This window comes from Anomaloglossus baeobatrachus, chromosome 5, assembly GCF_048569485.1.
Source record: "Anomaloglossus baeobatrachus isolate aAnoBae1 chromosome 5, aAnoBae1.hap1, whole genome shotgun sequence".
Classification (NCBI taxonomy): Eukaryota; Metazoa; Chordata; class Amphibia; order Anura; family Aromobatidae; genus Anomaloglossus; species Anomaloglossus baeobatrachus.
Window position 1 is genome coordinate 64,252,646 of NC_134357.1, and position 20,771 is coordinate 64,273,416.

At 48.9% G+C, this 20,771-nt stretch overlaps 1 protein-coding gene across 3 annotated transcripts in view; it reads left to right on the forward strand.

Moving 5' to 3' along the window:
• BTAF1 (B-TFIID TATA-box binding protein associated factor 1) overlaps positions 1-20,771 on the forward strand; it is a 187,882-nt gene that overhangs the window by 3,167 nt on the left and 163,944 nt on the right. For 2 of the 3 annotated variants that reach the window (XM_075348555.1, XM_075348557.1), the window contains exon 1: positions 2,856-3,025. The exons of the other annotated variant lie outside the window; for it this stretch is intronic. In XM_075348555.1, the coding sequence (XP_075204670.1) occupies positions 3,009-3,025 (17 nt within the window). In that variant the 5' untranslated portion in view covers positions 2,856-3,008. Of the gene's footprint in view, positions 1-2,855; positions 3,026-20,771 lie in introns of those variants that run through there. 3 annotated transcript variants of the gene reach the window in all.

Sequence of the window (20,771 nt, forward strand, 5' to 3'; positions counted from 1 at the left end):
CACTATCAACATGGGCCAGCTCCAGAACTGAGCATTTCCGTCCACCTGCTGGTATCAAGAACAGCTGATCGTTGGGGATGCGGGGTGTCTGACCCCGGCCGTTCAGACATTGATGGCCTGTCCTTAGGATAGGTTATCAATGTAAAGGTAGTGGACAACCCCTTTTACCTCACATGATCCCTGGGAGACAAAGGGCTCACACCACTGGAACTGTGCTTTTCAGAGGCAAACATAAGGAGTTGTTGGAGTAGTGGTGAACCCCTTTAAAAAGAATTGATATTTGTGTTTCCCCATTTGAGTAGCATGATGTAGGAGCAGAGTCCCTGACTCCAGCGATGTAACTTTGGTTCTGGCATTTTTTTTATAAATAAAAATCACTGTTTTTCTCTGCTGCTGTTCTAAATGCTTAGTTCTGTATAACACCTGATCGCCACTAATAGGCAGTTTTCTGCCTATGCAGTGTACACAGTAATCTTCCCATCAGTGATGGCGGAGTGAGGTTATATGGAACTTAAGAATATAGAGGACTATATGGAATCAGGTTTACTAGTCCTCTAGTGGTGGATTGCTGATAAAACAATGATTTTTATCAAAACTATGGGAAGTGACACCTTGCAGAAATTGGGGTTTCTGACATTATGCTACTCTCAACTTAGGTGACAGACACCTGGTGACTAATTCCCTTGTGTGATGATTTGGACTGCACTTTTGATGGCCTGTCCACAATCGGTGTTAGCAGCGTCTTGGACGCAGTATGTCTTCCATGCGTTCCAGTGGATGGATTTCTAGAAATCTCATGCCCACTGCTTCTTTTTAGCGCTCCATAAATGGACCTGTGGTGCGGGTTTCCGAGCTGCAGCGTGTCCATTTTATTTTTGCAGAGACGTGAGTCATGAGCGGGAGAAAAGTGAAAATACGCTGTCAGTAATCCTGATCGGGGGAACTGACAGCGCGTTCTTCCGCACAGGAGAAACTATGCTGCGTCCAGAACGCGAGGAAGCCTGATCATGGGCACGTAGTGTAAGAGTTCTTATGTTCAATGCTTGTTAAAGTGCCTAAGTGCTTGTAATAACTAGCTACTCTTTAACTTACGAATCTTCTCAAGAACAGGGGGATTCCAAATTGTATTGTTTACAACTTGTTGCCTAGGTTACCAGCCACCATTTCCGTCTGGTGGTGAATCTTGCACATTTCCCCTGCCCTTTCCCAAACCGGTTGCTACTCTGATGCTGCAGAGTCATAGCTGCCTGTGCATACAGCACTGGAGAACAGTGCCGCAATGCTACTGGTCTAAACTGTCAAACAGTAAAGCTCCACCCCCTAAACAATCAGTACGGCAGTATAACGAGCCCTCATTTATTGGACTTCTCAGGCCAATGATCACGGATATGGTCGTGCTGGCCATAGTGTCATCTTAGGTCCCTTTCACACATCAGTTTTTTGCCGTCAGTCACAAGCTGATGAATCAAGGGATCCGTCGCAGATTGTGGAAAAACTCATGCAACGTATCTGGCCATCAGTTTTTTTTTCATCTGTTTCTTACGTTTTTCGACGGATCCGTTTTTTAAACTCCCAATGGGAAGCTCCCAAACATGATTGGCTACTGAAAACCTATATATACAGAGTTTTTACACCCCATCTTTGACAGATTGTAGAGCAAGTGGCAAAAATGGAAGGTGTGATTGCAAACATTGTGGAGATCTATGTGGATTTTACTTTTGAGGCAAATCGTTTGGAAGCGATCGTTCTTGAAAAGGAGCGAGAAAGGCAGCGCATCATGCATCTGGGACATTGAGTGAAGCCCTACCTGGCAGGTTTATATATCTTTCCTAATTGGGGGCTGGCTGGCTAATTTGATACTAAATAATAAATTGGACCATGCCCAGTTAATAAAAAACAGAATCTATCGCTGGATTCCGTCATTTGACGGATTACGACTAGGGATGATGGAATACTTCGATTATTCGGCTTTGCAAATATTTTCTGAATACCTCGCCACTATTTGCGAATATTCGATGCACAATGTAAGTCTATGGGAAACCCGAATAACAACTATTCAGTACTATTTGGGCTTTCCATAGACTTACATTTCGCATCGAAGAGTCGAATAGCGGCGAGGTATTCGGAAAATATTCACGAAGGCGAATATTTGAGGTATTTGATCATCCCTAATTACGATAGATCCTGCGCCAATAGGCTTCCAATCTACCAAATAACGGACGACTGATCCGTCGCTGTCCGATTTTTCAACATAGACAAAAAAAAAAACTATACTTTGTCCATCGTCTGTTCCGTCTGCCGGAAAAAGAATTTTCGACAGATCCGTCAAAGGACAGATGAAACGTGAGGCCATCCGTCGCTAATACAAGTCGATGAGAAAAAAACTGATCCAGCGGCATCAGTCGCTGGATCTGGGGTTTTTTTTCAAAATTCGATGGATTGTGACTGACGGCAAAAAACTGTGTGAAAGGGGCCTTATCGGCAGCACATTCCCTAATTATATGGGGTGATGTGCTGCCGATAAGGAAGATTATTTTATTTTTGTCCAATCACCTGATGAGCGAGTATTTTGCTCCTTTGCGGATTGCTGGCATTCTTACATGATTATCTGGAACAAACCCTAGTATATATGGTTAGTCACTGATTACAGTGGGGTCCAGCTGTGGGACCCTCATTGATTGGATAACTGCTTGTGGTAAATGTATTATAGCAAAGTGGGTGAGCTTTTACAAAATGAATCTACGCCCTGTGGAATGAACAGTCCATTACAGATGTAATGCGTGTCACGTTAAAAGATTTTCACCACTGATTTCACTGAATGCAATTCCCCGCTGTATCCATCCGGCACGGACGTCCTATAAAGGCTTCTCCTAAAAGGGCAGACACTTGCAGTTTGGAGACACTCGAGTTCTGAAGGCCGGTTCCCAACAATGTTCTTATTCAGCAAAGCCGAATGGGCATGTAATTTCTAAGGGAGGGTATGAGCGTCTGCAAGACATCTCTGGAAAATGAAAGGGTGGTGCAGGTAAGAGCACTCGTCATCATAAGCCTGAGACTCTGCTATGGGGAGGCCGGCTGTGCCACTACAGATTATCCCCATACCCCACTACTGCCGACTATTCCATAAAGTTGAGATTTGAGGAGCCATTTGTCGGTGTCCAGGCTGTAAAGCAGCTTTATTGTATGTCATGAAGGAAGGTGTGGACCAGACGATCATCCGACTATTAAATCTGTAAATTATGCTGTTCTCGGATTAGGTGGCAAAAACCTAGTGACCCTGACTCCAGTGATGTCACTTACAGGTCTGCTTGCTGAAGTTCTGATAAAATCCCTTTTATCTGCTACAGAGTCTACTTGTCCTTTTTGAATGCTGAGATCTATAACACTATCAACACCAAAGTTTGCCAGATTTGTGTACCCTGTGCATAGGCAGGAAGCAGCCAGTCTGTGGAGGGGCTGTACAGAGCTTGGCATTCAGAGAATTGGTAAATCTGCAGCAGATAAATGAGTGGTTTTATTGAAACTGCAGAAAACAGCCTGGTAAGTGACACATCACTGGTATTGGGGGGTATCTGCCCTTACATCATGCTTATCTCAGATGGGGTAGAAGAAATCTGGGGGTAGACTCCTTGTTGGGTGTCCTGACTGCTTTCCACAACACCCCCCCCCCCCCCATCCCATCCCCCAAGAAATGTTTGTAGAGCAAAGAATAATGAATTTTGAATTTCAGCTAAGATGTCCCCCAGTGGCTTCTTCCCAGGGTCGAGCAGGTGGATGTGAGGTGTTGGGAGGAATGTGTGATTAGAATTTGCCATAGTGTTAGGCTAAGTTCACACTTCTGTTGTTTTGCATCAGTCACAATCCGTCACCTTGAGGAATTACGATATCATGCTAAATATTTTGCAGGAATGCGGTCCCCCCCAACCCCCCACCATATAGACTTGTATTAACGACGGATGGCCTTGCATCTGCCGCGTGACGGATCAGTCGTGGAATGGCTGACCGTCGGGCAGTATGAATGCTGAATTGTAACTTTTTTGTTTGGCAAAAAAACGCACTCCACAGGAATTCCGTCGACATCCGTCAAGAGCTGTAAAGGCTGTCTATGGTGCAGGATTCTGCCGTAATCTGTCACATGACAGAATCCAGCATGTCTGGCACACCCACTGGGCTGTCCCAAACAAATGGATCTGTCAAAAAATGGATGCACGGTGGATGCGACGGATCAGTTTTTTTTTTTTTTTTTCCACAGGTTTCCTGTGAATGGAATACTGTGCAATAACACATTGGTTGCATCAGTTGACATGTAAAAAAAAATGACGGATCTGTCGTGTCACAACAATAGACCTGACAGAATTAAAACAGAAGTGTGAGCTTAGGCTAAGTTCACACTTCAGTTTTGCATCAGTCACAATCCGTAGCCTTGAGGAATTACGGAATCCTGCAAAATATTTAGCAGGAATCCAGTATTTCCCCATAGACTTCTATTAGTGACGGATTGCGACTGATGACCCTGCGTTGCATCCGCTGCGTCGCGGTCCGTCGTTTTTGACTGACCGCCGAGCGGGGAGCAACGCAGAATGTAACGTTTTTCGGGCCGTCAAAATTAACGCGCCGCACAGGAATCCGTCGCCATCCGTCAAGCTTGTAATGTATGTCTATGGAGCTGGGTTCCGTCGTAATCCGTCTTACAACGGAATCCGGCGCAGGATTCCGTCATGCTCTACTGAGCATGCCCAGCAGGTTTGGCACACCCACTGGGCTGTCCCAAACACAAACGGATCATGACTGATCCGTCAAAAAACGGATGCAACGGACGCAATGGATCAGTTTTTTCACAGGATTCCTGTGAAAAACACATCCGTTGCATCAGTTGCCAACTAAAAAACGACTGATCCGTTGCTGACGGACCTGACGGATCTAAAACAACTGAAGTGTGAACTTAGCCTAAGTGGCAGAATCACTGGTGCCTATGGTGTAGAAACTGGAAGATCTCATCCGTCCCTGTGTGTGTGATACTTTGGCAATCAAGGAAACTTGTAAGTTTGTGGCTACTTGGGTAGAGCAACATTTAGTTTTTATAAGCTCTTAGGCTAGTTTCACACTTGCGTTTAACGGCATCCGTTGCATTGCGTTGTGCAACGGATGCATTGCATATAATGGCACAACGAATGCATCGGATCGTACAAAACAAAGCTTTTTTTTTTTTTTTTTTTTTCATTAGTTTTACCAGCAACAGACTATTGTGAACGAGCAGCTGAGAGCTCTCACATGCCAGCGGCCGGACGCTCAGCTGAACGTTCGGCCACCGAGAGACTAAATAAAGTTTGGGGTTTTTTTTTGTTTTTTTAAAAAAAAAAATAAAAAAAATGAGCATGCGCAGTGAAAAATAGAGGATTCCGCCGCTCAAATATTACATGCTGCGTTCGTTCCGTCCGGCGGACGCATATCGGCGTCGGCCAGCGGAAGCAACGTAGGTACTTTTGGCACAATCAGTCCTCCATACAAGTCTATGGGAAACAGCGGAATCCGTTAATGGATTCTGCTGTTTTCCAAAAGGGCAGATTGTGAAGGAAGGAAAAAACACAAGTGTGAAAGTACCCTTATACAACCCCTGAGCGGTCTGCTCTCCGTATGTGTAAGTCATTGCAAGCAACTTGTATTATGGTGCTGGGCAAAGTTGTGTGAGACTTTAGAGCCAAAAAATGGTTTCATATTTAAGCCTTTGTCAATAAGTGGTGTCTTCAGTCGTCGGATGCCGCAGTGCTATCTCTGACACATGTGGCCTTCTAGTCTATAAATAACTGCAGTCAGGAATGAAGGAGAATGCTGTATTCATAGAGGCTTTGCACCCGGCCTTCAGTTCATGGGAAGCTCTTGGGCACCAATGCAACAAGACTGACACTTTTTATACTCAAGCCTTTAAAGGGGTTGTCCACTACTGACAGCCCCCTCTTCAACTGCTATATTCCCTTGTATAAAATGAATATCTCCTATACGCTCTGGTGCCAGTCCACAGAGTGAAACAGCCACTTATTGGACAGAATGGCACACGAGCATCGGTGTCACTGGAACAGCACTGGAGGGGATATAGGCTGTTTTATATTTTACAATTTTAGCGTGGGAGAGGGGGGGTACCGCATTTAACGAAGATTAGGCCGCTTTCACATTGCTTTCTGATCTCCGTTCAGTGGTCTTGTCGGGGCTTCCGTCCGGACCAACCACAAAATGGGTTGCAGACGTATGCTCTGATGGGGAAAGTTGACTATAACTGTGCAGACGGAGTCAGTGTGCTCCGTTGTGCACCATTTTTGGGACTATACGCTTTTTGAAGGCAGGCAGACTGGTCTGAGTGTCAGCTGCCGGAGAGCGTATACTCCCAAAAAATGGTGCATGACAGAGCCCACTGAATCTGTGTGCCCCATTAGTCAATACGTCCAAAACCAGTTTTGTGGGGGGTTTGGATGGAAGCCCTGATGAGGCCACTGAACGGAGATCAAATTCAAATGTGAAAGGGGCCTTGGGGCTGTGTAAATTTGAGCAAAAATTTTGCAACATCCTAAATTTTGACAGAATTCTGGTGAACACTCCTTGATGAATCGAAGCATTAGTGCATTTGCCGAATATTATACGTGCAGCAATAGCCTGATGTGGCCAATTGTCCTGCCCAAGGGGACATGGCGCATCTGCATGATGCAAGGTTGGGAGCTAGGGTATGCCATTACAACACCCTATAGGATAACTGCTCTCTTGGCGTACACACTTTGCACCTTTATGGAAAAAAGTAACCCATCGGGATCACTAAATGTTCATTATTTTATTTTTTATTTTTTTTTCTGGGAAGGGGGGAGATTCTAGAGATTTATTTATTTTTTTTTGTAGTTAAATGCTTATGACGTGTATTTCTTTACGGATACTTTCTGTTGGGACTTGTATTGTGTGAAGAGAAAGTTGACAGCTACTGAGTGTACACTTATTTATATGAATTTTGTTTTTTTTTTTTTTTTGTGGATCTGGGCACTTAGGAGCGGCCAATAATGCCATATGTCTTATTATTATAATGGGCTGAGCACTTATGATTATGCAAGTTCCTGCCAAATCTCTTGCTGCAGTCTGCGGATTTCTGAAGAAGTGACTCTTCTGTTACTGTCTGCCTGTTTTGAGTTATTTGTATAAGCTATCATCATATAGCAGCAGGATCTGGCACCTATCAGATTTGTACATTGGTGCCAGAGTTTGCAGTGACTGCAGTTGAATACTTCCCTTATGTGGAAGTAAGCCACTCTAGTTCCTGTTTATCATGTCATGTGCATTCACACATTGCAAAAAAACAAGCAAAGCCTGCAAAGGGTGTGGAGTAGTGATGAGAGGACTCGCAGATAACTAAGACCGGCGGGTTCGTGTTACTGGGTTCGGATTCCGCCCCCTCCTCCATATAAGTCTATAGGGACCAGATTAAAAATGTTGGTAGAAGGGATAGGAGCACTTTACTTTGAGGCCCCAAACCTGCTGTACACTGCACCCGTGGTGGTGCATTCCGCTCCGGGGCTGTTTTCCCTTCATGGCATATGCACTGCGTTCCCTGCCCATCGGCAGCTGTGATTGGATGTGGTCAGACGCGCCGCACAAGCTGAGTGACAGCCTCTGATGCTTCCAATCACAGGCGCTGTCTGCAAGTCAGGATCGCAGTGTAAAAATAAATAAATTAGCGTATCCATTAGATGCAACAACTCCAATGCTTTAGCCGGCTCTTCCTGATTGCCCTGGTGCGGTGGTAAGCAGGGTAATATAAGGAGTTAATGACAGTGCACAACTGTCATCAAGCCCAGAATTAGTGATTGGTAGGGGTCTGAGACTCTCCCCATCACTACTCCAAGAAATAAACAAACGCCAAGAAAAATCCTTAATTTGAAATAAAATGCAACAGCCTCTTAACCCCAAAAAGACCCTTTAAAGTTCTGCTGTGTTCTACACAACGTCCCACGACTCTCCTGTCTCTGCTACATCAGAGCCTGGAGACACCGAAAACATGTGCAATCTCTCCATGCTCTGGGAAACACTGACAAGGGGGACTTGGGCTGGCATTAGTGACATCATTCAGTTCACCAGAGGTCATACCCGCGTACCCATGGTATGAGCTTTGGTGACCTGAAGCAGTCTGGCTTAAAGTGCCAGCCCTTTAACACAGACAGTGCTGGCTGGGGGAGGGTTGTACGCTGCTCAGGTCACTGGATGTCATACCTTGGGAACCTGGGTATGACCACCTGTGAACTGAGTGACATCACTGCTGAAAGCCAGGTCCCCTTTGTCAGTGTTTCCGAGAGCTTGGAGAGAGTGGACATTTTTTCGGTCTCACCAGGCTCAGATGTAGCAGAGCCAGGACTGTCGTGGGATGTCATGTGGATTACATTCAAGGGTATTTTGGGAGTTAAGAGGGTGCTGTATTTTATTTTGTATAAAGGATTTTTCTTTTTTTTTTTTTTTTTTTTTTTTTTTTTTGTTTTGTTTTAATCTAGGATTAGTGATGGGTAGGATCAGACTCCCCTATCAGGAATTCTAGGCTTGATGAGTTAACTCCTTTTTATATTAACCAAATTTTGCCCCGATGCAGTAATCGAGATGAGCTGGGCAAAGTGCTGGGATTGTCGCATCTGGTGGCTGTAGGCTGCTACTCTTAGCCTGGGGGGCCCTCAATAACCACAGACCTCCCCAGTCTGAGAATACCAGCTCTGCTGTTCAGCTTTATCATGGCTGGGTTTCAAAACTGCAGGGGGACTGTGCCGTGGTAATATATTTAAAAAAAAAAAAAAAGCATGTGTTTTTCCTCTTTATTTTGATACACAGCCAAGATAAGCGGAAGGCTGGAGGCTGCAGCCTGTAGCTGTATGCTTTATCCGTGCTGGGTATCATAATGTGGGGGCCTATACCAATTGTTTTCAGTATGTTTACACCACAATACTGACCCACAGACAGCACCTGTGATTGGTTGCAGCCAGACGCTGTCACACAGGCTAGGGGTGCGTCTGACTGCAACCCATCAGACAGCCGGTCGGCGGGGAAAGCGGTGCATATGAATGAGCAAATATGCGGTACCTTTGAAACCGTGCAGATCTGGACTTCTACAGTCTGGGTCTGCCCATCACTAGTGTTGAGCTTTGTCAAAATCGCAGCATAAGATTTGCTGTCAAATGCTCAGTGTGAATCCAGACTTGGAGTCCCATGAACACTATGGGGGTCTGATGAGGCAGTATGGCCTGCTGTAATCATTGATCACCACCTACCCAGTCAGCACAGATCTGCTTTTAGCCCTATTTACTTGCATGTGGCCAGAGGAAAACCAATGAAGGGGATGCAGTGTTGTGGCTCACTCAACTAGGTCAGATCATGTAGGTGATGGCGCACTCCTTAAAGGGATAGTCCAGGAATTAATATGAATGGGAAGTAATTACTTGGAGATCGGGGCTGGTCTGGCACTCGGCACACCCATCGGGCATTTGTTATCTGTAACTGCTGGATGTGACAGCACAGCTTCATTCATTAAGTTTCGGCCATTGCCAGGTGCCACAGCTTCTGTTAGTAGCTGTTCTGTTGGCAACTGTTACACACCACACACTGCTGCCAGTAACTGCTGATCGGTGAAGGTGCCGGGTGTCCACTTCCACCCATTGTTTTGATGACCTGACAACCCCTTTATTGAGGTATCCACCTTTTTGACCTTGTCATATACCTTATTTAACATTGGTTCCTGCTTGGTTGCATCTCTGGTACCAATGATCAGGTCTAGATGACGGATGAATCTTGTCTCAAGTTTATATAACAATCGGTGTTTTGTACAAAGTCACTTTGCAGAAATTGAAGGAACGTTCTTGGTAAGAAGAATATGGAATTGCGAATAGTGTGTGACGCCAGCAGTTCTGGGAAGTCTGTGCCTTTTCTGGCTGACACAGGGCTGGAGGGCAAGCTTATCTGCTCCTTCTCTGTGCAACTAACCTGATTGCTGAACCAGTACACACTGTACGTGGCACTGGGCATGGTCTCTAGGTTCTAATCTACCAGGAAAATGCTGCTTTATAAATTCCCACCCTAGTAATATCGATACTCCTATACAGGACATATTGACTCTTAAAGGTTACTCTCCTAATGCTGTGTTTATTTCATCTTGGCCACCAATCATTCACTTGTGGTCAACTCCGCTTTTCTTTGTCGCTCCTTATTGGGAGACCCAGACAATTGGGTGTATAGCTATGCCTCCGGAGGCCACACAAAGTATTACACTAAAAGTGTAAAGCCCCTCCCCTTCAGCCTATACACCCCCTGTGCTGCCACGGGCTCATCAGTTTTTATGCTTTGTGCGAAGGAGGTCAGACATGCACGCATAGCTCCACAGCTTAGTCAGCAGCAGCTGCTGACTATGTCGGATGGAAGAAAAGAGGGCCCATAACAGGGCCCCCAGCATGCTCCCTTCTCACCCCACTCTTGTCGGCGGTGTTGTTAAGGTTGAGGTATCCATTGCGGGTACGGAGGCTGGAGCCCACATGCTGCTTTCCTTCCCCATCCCTCAATTAGGGCTCTGGGTGAAGTGGGATCCTTTCGGTCTCCAGGCACAGGAGACCGTGCTCCATCCACAGCTCCTGAGGACCATGCTGGATAGGAGCCAAGTATCGTTCAGGGACATGGCCCTGCTACTTTGAGGTACTCTGTGTCCCCGTGGGGACCACGCACAGCAACACTCCAGCATTGCTGGGTGTGCTAGTGCACCGGGGACAGCAGCGCTGACTGCGTTTGTGCCATTACACACTTCAGCGTCGCTGAGTGTGTTCGTGTAGGGGGACTGCCGCGCTGACCGCCGCTGCCATGGTTATCACTGCGGCGCGGCTGGGACTGTTAGTGCGCCGGGGACTTCCGCGCCGACCGCGCTTATACGGCGGCCGCGCTTATAACTCGAGTCCCCGGCTTTTGCGGCCTAGTCTCGTTTTCTTCCCGCCCCCAGCCCTGCCAGTCAGGGGAAGGGCGGGACGCTGTTCAGGACGGCAGCACTGAGGGCTGGAGCATGCTTTGCATACTCCACCCCCCTCACTCTGCACAGTGGGGCACCAGTTCCCGCACTTTTCTGGGTCACGCCCACGGCTCCCTCCTCTCCTCAGGATGCCGGCAGCCATTCCTCTCAGCTCTGCTAACGCTGGAGAGGAGAGACAAGCTCAGGGAGACCCAGGCAGGATTTCTGGTGCCCACACAACCGCTTTGTGCAGGCGGTAAGCAGCACCTGTGGTGCTGGCCCCACTAGTGCAGAAGTGTACTTATAGATTATATGATTATAGACTATACTTTACACTGTATGGTGCACTGTTGATTTTTGTCTATATACCCTCCTGTATTGCTCAGAGGAGACAACAGCATGTCGTCCACAAATAGCAAGGGTGCCAAAGCACAGACTTACTATGCTGCCTGTGCAGCATGTACGGCTATACTGCCGGCAGGTTCCACTGACCCTCATTGTGTGCAATGCTCGGCCCCTGTGGCACTTTCTCAGCCGGAGCCTCTGCTAAGGGTGGCCCAGGGAGAACCACCTGTTAACACTGTCCAGGTGACAGGGACGGAGTTTGCAGTTTTTACTGAAAGACTTTCTGAGACTATGGCTAAGATATTAGAAGCCTTGCAGTCCAGGCCGGCATCTCAAGCCAGGGGCACTGTGGAATCATTGCCCCCTGGTCCCCCTCAGTTGGAACAGCAATGTCCTCCCGGGGTGTCTCATGGATCCCAGGGTGAGGTCTCTGACACGGACCGCAGCCCCAGACCGATTAAGCGAGCTCGCTATGATATCCCCTCGACATCATCACAATGTTCAGGGTCTCAGCGAGAGGACTCTCTGTATGATGAAGCGGAGGTAGCTGATCAGGATTCTGATCCTGAAGCCGCTCTCAACCTTGATACTCCTGATGGGGACGCCATAGTGAATGATCTTATTGCGTCCATCAATGAAATGTTGAATATTTCTCCCTCAGCTCCTCCAGTGGAGGAGTCAGCCTCTCAGCAGAAGAAATTCCGTTTCAGGTTTCCCAAGCGTACAAAGAGTATGTTTCTGGACCACTCTGACTTCAGAGAGGCAGTCCAGAAACACCGAGCTTGTCCAGATAAGCGTTTTTCCAAGCGCCTTAAGGATACACGTTACCCTTTCCCCCCTGACGTGGTCAAGGGCTGGACTCAGTGTCCCAAGGTGGATCCTCCAATCTCCAGACTTGCGGCTAGATCCATAGTTGCAGTGGAAGATGGAGCTTCACTCAAGGATGCCACTGACAGACAGATGGAGCTCTGGTTGAAATCCATCTATGAAGCTATCGGCGCGTCTTTTGCTCCAGCATTCGCAGCCGTATGGGCACTCCAAGCTATCTCAGCTGGTCAGGTGCAAATTGACGCACTCACACGTACGTCTGCGCCGCAGGTGGCGTCCATAACCTCTCAAACGTCGGCATTTGCGTCCTACGCTATTAATGCTGTCCTGGACTCTGCGAGCCGTACGGCGGTTGCAGCCGACAATTCGGTGGCAATACGCAGGGCCTTGTGGCTGCGGGAATGGAAGGCAGATTCGGCTTCCAAAAAGTGCTTAACTGGATTGCCATTTTCTGGCGACCGTTTGTTTGGTGAGAGATTGGATGAAATCATCAAACAATCCAAGGGAAAGGAAACATCCTTACCCCAGGCCAAACCAAAAACACCCCAACAGAGGAGGGGACAGTTGAGGTTTCGGTCCTTTCGGAGTGCGGGCAGGTCCCAATTCTCCTCGTCCAAAAGGCCGCAGAAGGATCAGAGGAACTCCGACGCAGGGCGGTCTAAATCACGCCCTAAAAAGACCGCCGGAGGTGCCGCTACTAAGGCGGCTTCCTCATGACTTACAGCCTCCTCACACCGCATCCTCGGTCGGTGGCAGGCTCTCCCGCTTTTGCGACACCTGGCTGCCACAAGTAAAAGACCGTTGGGTGAGAGACATTTTGTCTCACGGTTACAGGGTAGAGTTCAGCTCTCGTCCTCCGACTCGATTCTTCAGAACATCTCCGCCTCCCGAGCGAGCCGAGGCTCTTCTGCAGGCGGTGGGCATTCTGAAGGCAGAAGGAGTGGTGGTCCCGGTTCCTCTTCAGCAACAGGGTCACGGTTTCTACTCCAACCTATTTGTGGTTCCAAAGAAGGACGGGTCCTTCCGTCCTGTTTTGGACCTAAAACTGCTCAACAAACACGTAAGGACCAGGCGGTTCCGGATGGAATCCCTCCGCTCCGTCATCGCCTCAATGTCCCAATGAGATTTCCTAGCATCGATCGATATCAAGGATGCTTATCTCCACGTACCAATTGCTCCAGAGCATCAGCGCTTCTTGCGCTTCGCCATAGGAGACGAACACCTTCAGTTCGCGGCACTGCCGTTCGGCCTGGCGACAGCCCCAAGGGTTTTCACCAAGGTCATGGCTACAGTAGTTGCGGTCCTCCACTCTCAGGGTCACTCAGTGATACCTTACTTAGACGATCTGCTGGTCAAGGCACCCTCTCAAGAGGCATGCCAACACAGCCTCAACGTTACTCTGGAGATTCTCCAGAGTTTCGGGTGGATCATCAATTTTCCAAAGTCAAATCTGGCACCGGTCCAATCGCTGACATATCTTGGCATGGAGTTTCATACTCTTCCAGCGATAGTGAAGCTTCCGCTGGACAAACAGCGTTCACTACAGACAGGGGTGCAATCTCTCCTTCAAGGTCGGTCACACCCCTTGAGGCGCCTCATGCACTTCCTGGGGAAGATGGTGGCAGCAATGGAAGCAGTCCCTTTCGCGCAGTTTCACCTGCGTCCACTTCAATGGGACATCCTACGCAAGTGGGACAGGATGCCGACGTCCCTAGACAGGAACGTCTCCCTCTCTCAGGCAACCAAAGCTTCCCTTCGGTGGTGGCTTCTTCCCACCTCATTATCGAAGGGGAAATCCTTCCTACCCCCATCCTGGGCGGTGGTCACGACGGACGCGAGTCTGTCAGGGTGGGGAGCAGTTTTTCTCCACCACAGGGCTCAGGGTACGTGGACTCAGCAAGAGTCCTCACTTCAGATCAATGTTCTGGAGATCAGGGCAGTGTATCTTGCCCTAAAAGCGTTCCAGCAGTGGCTGGAAGGCAAGCAGATCCGAATTCAGTCGGACAACTCCACAGCGGTGGCATACATCAACCACCAAGGGGGAACACGCAGTCGGCAAGCCTTCCAGGAAGTCCGGCGGATTCTGCTGTGGGTAGAAGCCACAGCATCCACCATATCCGCAGTTCACATCCCGGGCGTAGAAAACTGGGAAGCAGACTTTCTCAGTCGCCAGGGCATGGACGCAGGGGAATGGTCCCTTCACCCGGACGTGTTTCAGGAGATCTGTTGCCGCTGGGGGATGCCGGACGTCGACCTAATGGCGTCACGGCACAACAACAAGGTCCCAACATTCATGGCTCGATCTCAAGATCACAGAGCTCTGGCGGCAGACGCCTTGGTTCAGGATTGGTCGCAGTTTCAGCTTCCTTATGTGTTTCTTCCTCTGGCACTGTTGCCCAGAGTGTTACGCAAGATCAGGGCCGACTGCCGCCGCGTCATCCTCGTCGCTCCAGACTGGCCGAGGAGGTCGTGGTACCCGGATCTGTGGCATCTCACGGTCGGCCAACCGTGGGCACTGCCAGACCAACCAGATTTGCTGTCTCAAGGGCCGTTTTTCCATCTGAATTCTGCGGCCCTCAACCTGACTGTGTGGCCATTGAGTCCTGGATCCTAGCGTCTTCAGGATTATCTCAAGAGGTCATTGCCACTATGAGACAGGCTAGGAAACCAACGTCCGCCAAGATCTACCACAGGACGTGGAAAATATTCCTGTCGTGGTGCTCTGCTCAGGGGTTTTCTCCCTGGCCATTTGCCTTGCCCACTTTTCTGTCCTTTCTTCAATCCGGATTGGAAAAGGGTCTGTCGCTAGGCTCCCTTAAGGGACAAGTCTCTGCGCTCTCTGTGTTTTTTCAGAAGCGCCTGGCCAGACTCCCACAGGTACGCACGTTCCTGCAAGGGGTTTGTCACATCGTCCCTCCTTACAAGCGTCCGTTAGAACCCTGGGATCTGAACAGGGTGCTGATGGTTCTTCAGAAACCACCGTTCGAGCCAATGAGGGATATTTCGCTCGCACGCCTTTCGCAGAAAGTGGTTTTTCTAGTAGCAGTCACCTCACTTCGGAGAGTGTCTGAGTTGGCAGCGTTATCATGCAAAGCTCCTTTCCTGGTGTTTCACCAGGATAAGGTGGTTCTGCGTCCGGTTCCGGAATTCCTCCCTAAGGTGGTATCCCCTTTTCATCTCAATCAGGACATCTCCTTACCCTCGTTTTGTCCTCATCCAGTTCACCAATGTGAAAAGGATTTGCACTTGTTAGATCTGGTGAGAGCACTCAGACTCTACATTTCTCGTACGGCGCCCCTGCGCCGCTCGGATGCACTCTTTGTCCTTGTCGCTGGCCAGCGTAAAGGGTCACAGGCTTCCAAATCAACCCTGGCTCGGTGGATCAAGGAACCAATTCTCGAAGCTTACCGTTCCTTGGGGCTTCCGGTTCCCTCAGGACTGAAGGCCCATTCTACCAGGGCCGTGGGAGGGTCCTGGGCCTTGCGACACCAGGCTACGGCTCAGCAGGTGTGTCAGGCAGCTACCTGGTCGAGCCTGCACACTTTCACGAAACACTATCAGGTGCATACCTATGCTTCGGCAGATGCCAGCCTAGGTAGGAGAGTCCTTCAGGCGGCAGTTGCCCACCTGTAGGACGGAGCCGTTACGGCTCTATTATGAGGTATTATTTACCCACCCAGGGACTGCTTTTGGTCGTCCCAATTGTCTGGGTCTCCCAATAAGGAGCGACAAAGAAGGGAATTTTGTTTACTTACCGTAAATTCCTTTTCTTCTAGCTCCAATTGGGAGACCCAGCACCCGCCCCTGTTTTTGTATACACATGTTGTTCATGTTAAATGGTTTCAGTTCTCCGATATTCCTTCGGATTGAATTTACTTTAAACCAGTTTATAATTTTTTCCTCCTTCGGGCTTTTGCACCAAAACTGATGAGCCCGTGGCAGCACGGGGGGTGTATAGGCTGAAGGGGAGGGGCTTTACACTTTTAGTGTAATACTTTGTGTGGCCTCCGGAGGCATAGCCTATACACCCAATTGTCTGGGTCTCCCAATTGGAGCTAGAAGAAAAGGAATTTACGGTAAGTAAACAAAATTCCCTTCTTTGTGCCTACACACGGCCGAAATGGAGGCCTGACAGAGCATAAAATGACCTTCTGCTTCATTGACGTTGCCCCATCAGGACTCCACCCAAATACTATTTTTCAGGGCTCCAGCTGGAGTTATTGGTGTGCATGTGCCCAGCCTTATGCTGGTTTCAGACGTCTGTGTTTTAGGTACGTGTGACATCAGTTTTTAACACTGATTCCACATGTACCTATGTTATCCTATACTGGTACTCACATGGACTGTGTGACTTCTCATGACTCTGCACTCACACGCAGACACATGTCAGTTTTTAATTTAATTTTTTTATTCCCCCCCCTATATTTACCTGTATCCAGTGATGCTGTCTCAGACTGCTGCCTCCTGCTCCTGACCGCCGCTCATTATACTCACTGAGGAGCTAGAATCAGGAGCATCGTGTGTGTGTGTGTGTACCTCTGATGAACCTGGGTGTCGCAGGGTGTCATAAGAGTTCATTGGGCAATCCAATGACCTCCTGGATGTCACTGTGCTTGCAGAATACTCACCTGTTGCCGCGGTGCTGCTCCAGCTTCCAGGTCCTGAGTGGTCAATATAATCAATGAATATAATGAGCGGCGGTCAGGAGCAGGAGGCAGCAGAGCCGAAGAAAATAGCGCTGGATACAGGTCAATATAGAAAATCTTTTTATTTCAGACACGTGTTTAGTCCGGTACGTGTCATACGTATGCAAACACTGATGTCACATGTGTGACACACAAGACCATAACCATGCATGTGACTTGCGGAGACCCTGATTCCAGCAATGTCTTATTGGGTTGCTTTAGTTTAGTTGTGATTTTAAAATTGCTGTTTAATCAGCGGTAATCATTATTAGAGGACTACTTGGCGTGCTGCCAGGTAGTCCAGCATACTCATGCGCTCTATACAACCCTACCCCACCACTGATTGGCAGGTTTTTTTTATTTCGTATATACAGTGTACACCAAATTATGGCAGATAATGGTGTGGGTGGGTGTTGTAGCATTCCTGGGTCAAATGCTAGTGATTTTATCAAAATGTCAGAAAACCGCTAAGTAATGGTACTTTCACACTTGCGTTGTTTTCCTTCCGTTGCAATCCGCCCTTTTGGAAAACAGCGGAATCCGTTAACTGATTCCGCTGTTTCCCATAGACTTGTATGGTTGACGGATTGTGCCAAAAGGACCTGCGTTTCTTCCGCTGGGCGACGCTCCGTTGCTTCCGCCCAGCGGGAGGAACGCAGCATGTAACGTAGTTTTGAGCAGCGGAGTCCTCTGGATTTCACTGCGCATGGTGTGGGTTTTTTTTTTATAAAATCACAAACTTTTTGTCTCGCGGCCGCCAGCAAGTGACAGCTCAGCTGAGCGGCGCCCGGCCGCCGGCAAGTGACAGCGCTCAGCTGAGCGCCCGGCCACCGGCAAGTGACAGCGCTCAGCTGATCGTTCACAATAGTCTGCCGCAGGTAAAACTGTAAAAAAAGAAGGGAATTTTGTTTACTTACCGTAAATTCCTTTTCTTCTAGCTCCAATTGGGAGACCCAGACAATTGGGTGTATAGCTATTGCCTCTGGAGGCCACACAAAGTATTACACTTAAAAGTGTAAGGCCCCTCCCCTTCTGGCTATACACCCCCAGTGGGAACACTGGCTCACCAGTTTTAGTGCCAAAGCAAGAAGGAGGAAAGCCAATAACTGGTTTAAAGACCAATTCAATCCGAGGAAACATCGGAGAACTGAACCATACCACATGAACAACATGTGTACCCGAAAAAACAGAAAAACCCAGAGAAAACAGGGCGGGTGCTGGGTCTCCCAATTGGAGCTAGAAGAAAAGGAATTTACGGTAAGTAAACAAAATTCCCTTCTTCTTTGTCGCTCCATTGGGAGACCCAGACAATTGGGATGTCCAAAAGCAATCCCTGGGTGGGTAAAAGAATACCTCATGATAGGGCCGTCAAACGGCCCTCTCCTACAGGTGGCCAACCGCCGCCTGAATGACTTATCTACCTAGGCTGGCGTCTGCCGAAGCGTAGGTATGCATCTGATAATGCCTGGTAAAAGTAAGTAGACTTGACCAGGTGGGTGCCTGACACACCTGCTGAGCCGTAGCCTGGTTCTGTAATGCCCAGGATGCACCCACGGCTCTGGTAGAATGGGCCTTCGGCCTTGAGAGAACCAGAAGCCCAGTAGAACTGTAGGTTTCAAGAATTGGTTCCTCGATCCCCCGAGCAAGGGTGGATTTGGAAGCTTGCGACTGTTTACGCCGACCAGCGACAAGGACAAAGAGTGCATCCGGGTGGCGCAGGAGCGCCATGCGGGAAGTAGAACCTGAGTGCTCTCACCAGAACCAACAGATGCAAATCTTTCTGAAATTGATGGACTGGACGAGGACACAAAGAAGGTGAGGTGATATCCTGATTGATATGAAAGTGGGATACCACCTTAGGGAGAAATTCCGGAACCGGACGCAGAACTACCCTGTCCTGGTGAAGGACCAGGAAGGGAGTTTGTATGAGAGCGTTGCTAGCTCGGAAACTCTCCTAAGAGACGAGACCGTTACTAGAAGGCCACTTCCCGTGAAAAGCGGGAAGGGAGATATCCTTCAAAGGCTCGAAAGGCGGCATCTGGAGAGCAATTAGAACCTTGTTCAGATCTCAGGGCTCTAACGGCCGCTTGTACGGAGTGCTGAGAAGACAAACTCCCCGTAGGAACGTGCGTACCTGAGGAAGTCGTCGTTTCTGAAAAAATACAGATAGCGCTGAGACTTGTCCCTAAAGGGAACTGAGCGACAACCCATTTTCCTACCTAGATTGCAGGAAGGAAGGAAACATAGACGATGCAACCGGCCAGGGAGAAACACCCTGCGCCGAGCACCGAGATAAGAATATCTTCCACGTCCTGTGGTCAATCTTGGCGGACGTTGGTATGCTAGCATGTCTCATGGTGGCAACCACGTCCTGAGGTAATCCTGACGACACTAGGTTCCAGGACTCAATGCCACACCATCCGGTTGAGGGCCGTAGAATTCAAATGGAAGAATGGCCCTTGAGACAGCCAGTCTGATTGGTCTGGTAGTGCCCCCGGTTAGCCTACCATGAGGCACCACAGAACCGAGTACCACAACATCCTCGGCCAATTTGTAGCGACGAGGATGGCGCGGCCGCAGTCGGTCTTGATCTAGCGCAGTACTCTGGGCAACAATGCCAGAGGTGGCACCTAAGGTAGCTGGAACTGCGACCAATGCTGAACTAAGGCGTTTGCCGCCAGAGCTCGATGATTGTGAAACCGTGCCATGAAGCTGGCACATTGTTGTTGTGCCGTGACGCCATTAGATCGACGTCCGGCCTCTGTCAGCGGCGCCAGATCTCCTGAAACCCGTCCGGGTGAGGAGACCATACCCTTTCGGCCACACCCCGGCGACTTAGGAAGTCAGCTTCCTAGTTTCCACACTTGGGATGTGAATTGTGGATATGGTGGATGCCGTATCTTCCACCCACATCAGAACCTGCCGGACTTCCTGGAAGGCTTGCCGGTTGCGCGTTCTTCCTTGGTGGTTGATGTATGCCACCGCTGTGGAGCTGTCCGACTGAAGTCGGATATGCTTGCTTTCCAGCCGCTGTTGGAAGGTTTGTAGGGCAAGATACACTGCTCTGTGTTCAAGAACATTGATCTGAAGGGTGGACTCTTGCTGAGTCCACGTACCCTGAGCGCTGTAGTGGAGAAAAACTGCTCCCCACCCTGATAGACTCGCGTCTGTCGTAACTATCGCCCAGGATGGGGATAGGAAGGACCTTCTTTTTGACCAAGAGGTGGGAAGAAGCCACCACCGTAGAGATTCCTTGGCCGCCTGAGAAAGAACGACGACTCTGTTGAGGGACGTCGACTCCTCGTCCCATTGGCGGAGAATGTCCCATTGTAGTGGACGCAGTAAAACTGCGCGAAAGGAACTGCCTCCATTGCTACCATCTTACGTAGGAAGTGCATGAGGCGTCTCAATGTGTGCGACTGGTTCTTAAAGAAGAGCTTGCAGCCCGTAGTGAATGCTGTTTGTCTAGCGGAAGCTTCACTATCGCTGAGAGAGTAAGAAACTCTATGCCTAGATATGTTATCGATAGGGTCGGGGTCGGATCTGACTTTAAAAAGTTGATGATCCACCCAAAACTCTAGAGAGTCTCCAGCGCAACGTTCGGGCAGTGTTGGCATGTTTCCTAAGAGAGTGCCTTGACCAGTAGATCGTCTAAATACGGGACCACAGAGTGACCCTGAGAGTGCAGGACTGTGACTACTGCTGCCCTGACCTTGGCGAAGACCAGTTGGACTGTCGCTAGCCGGAAGGTAGAGCTACGAACAGAAGGTGTTCGTCTCCTATAACGAAGCGTAGAAACGCTAGTGCTCTGGATCAATCGGCACGTGTGGATAAGCATCCTTGATGCCTAATGATGCTAGGAAATATCCTTGGGACCTTGAGGCGATGACATGGCGGAGGGATTCCATCCGGAACCG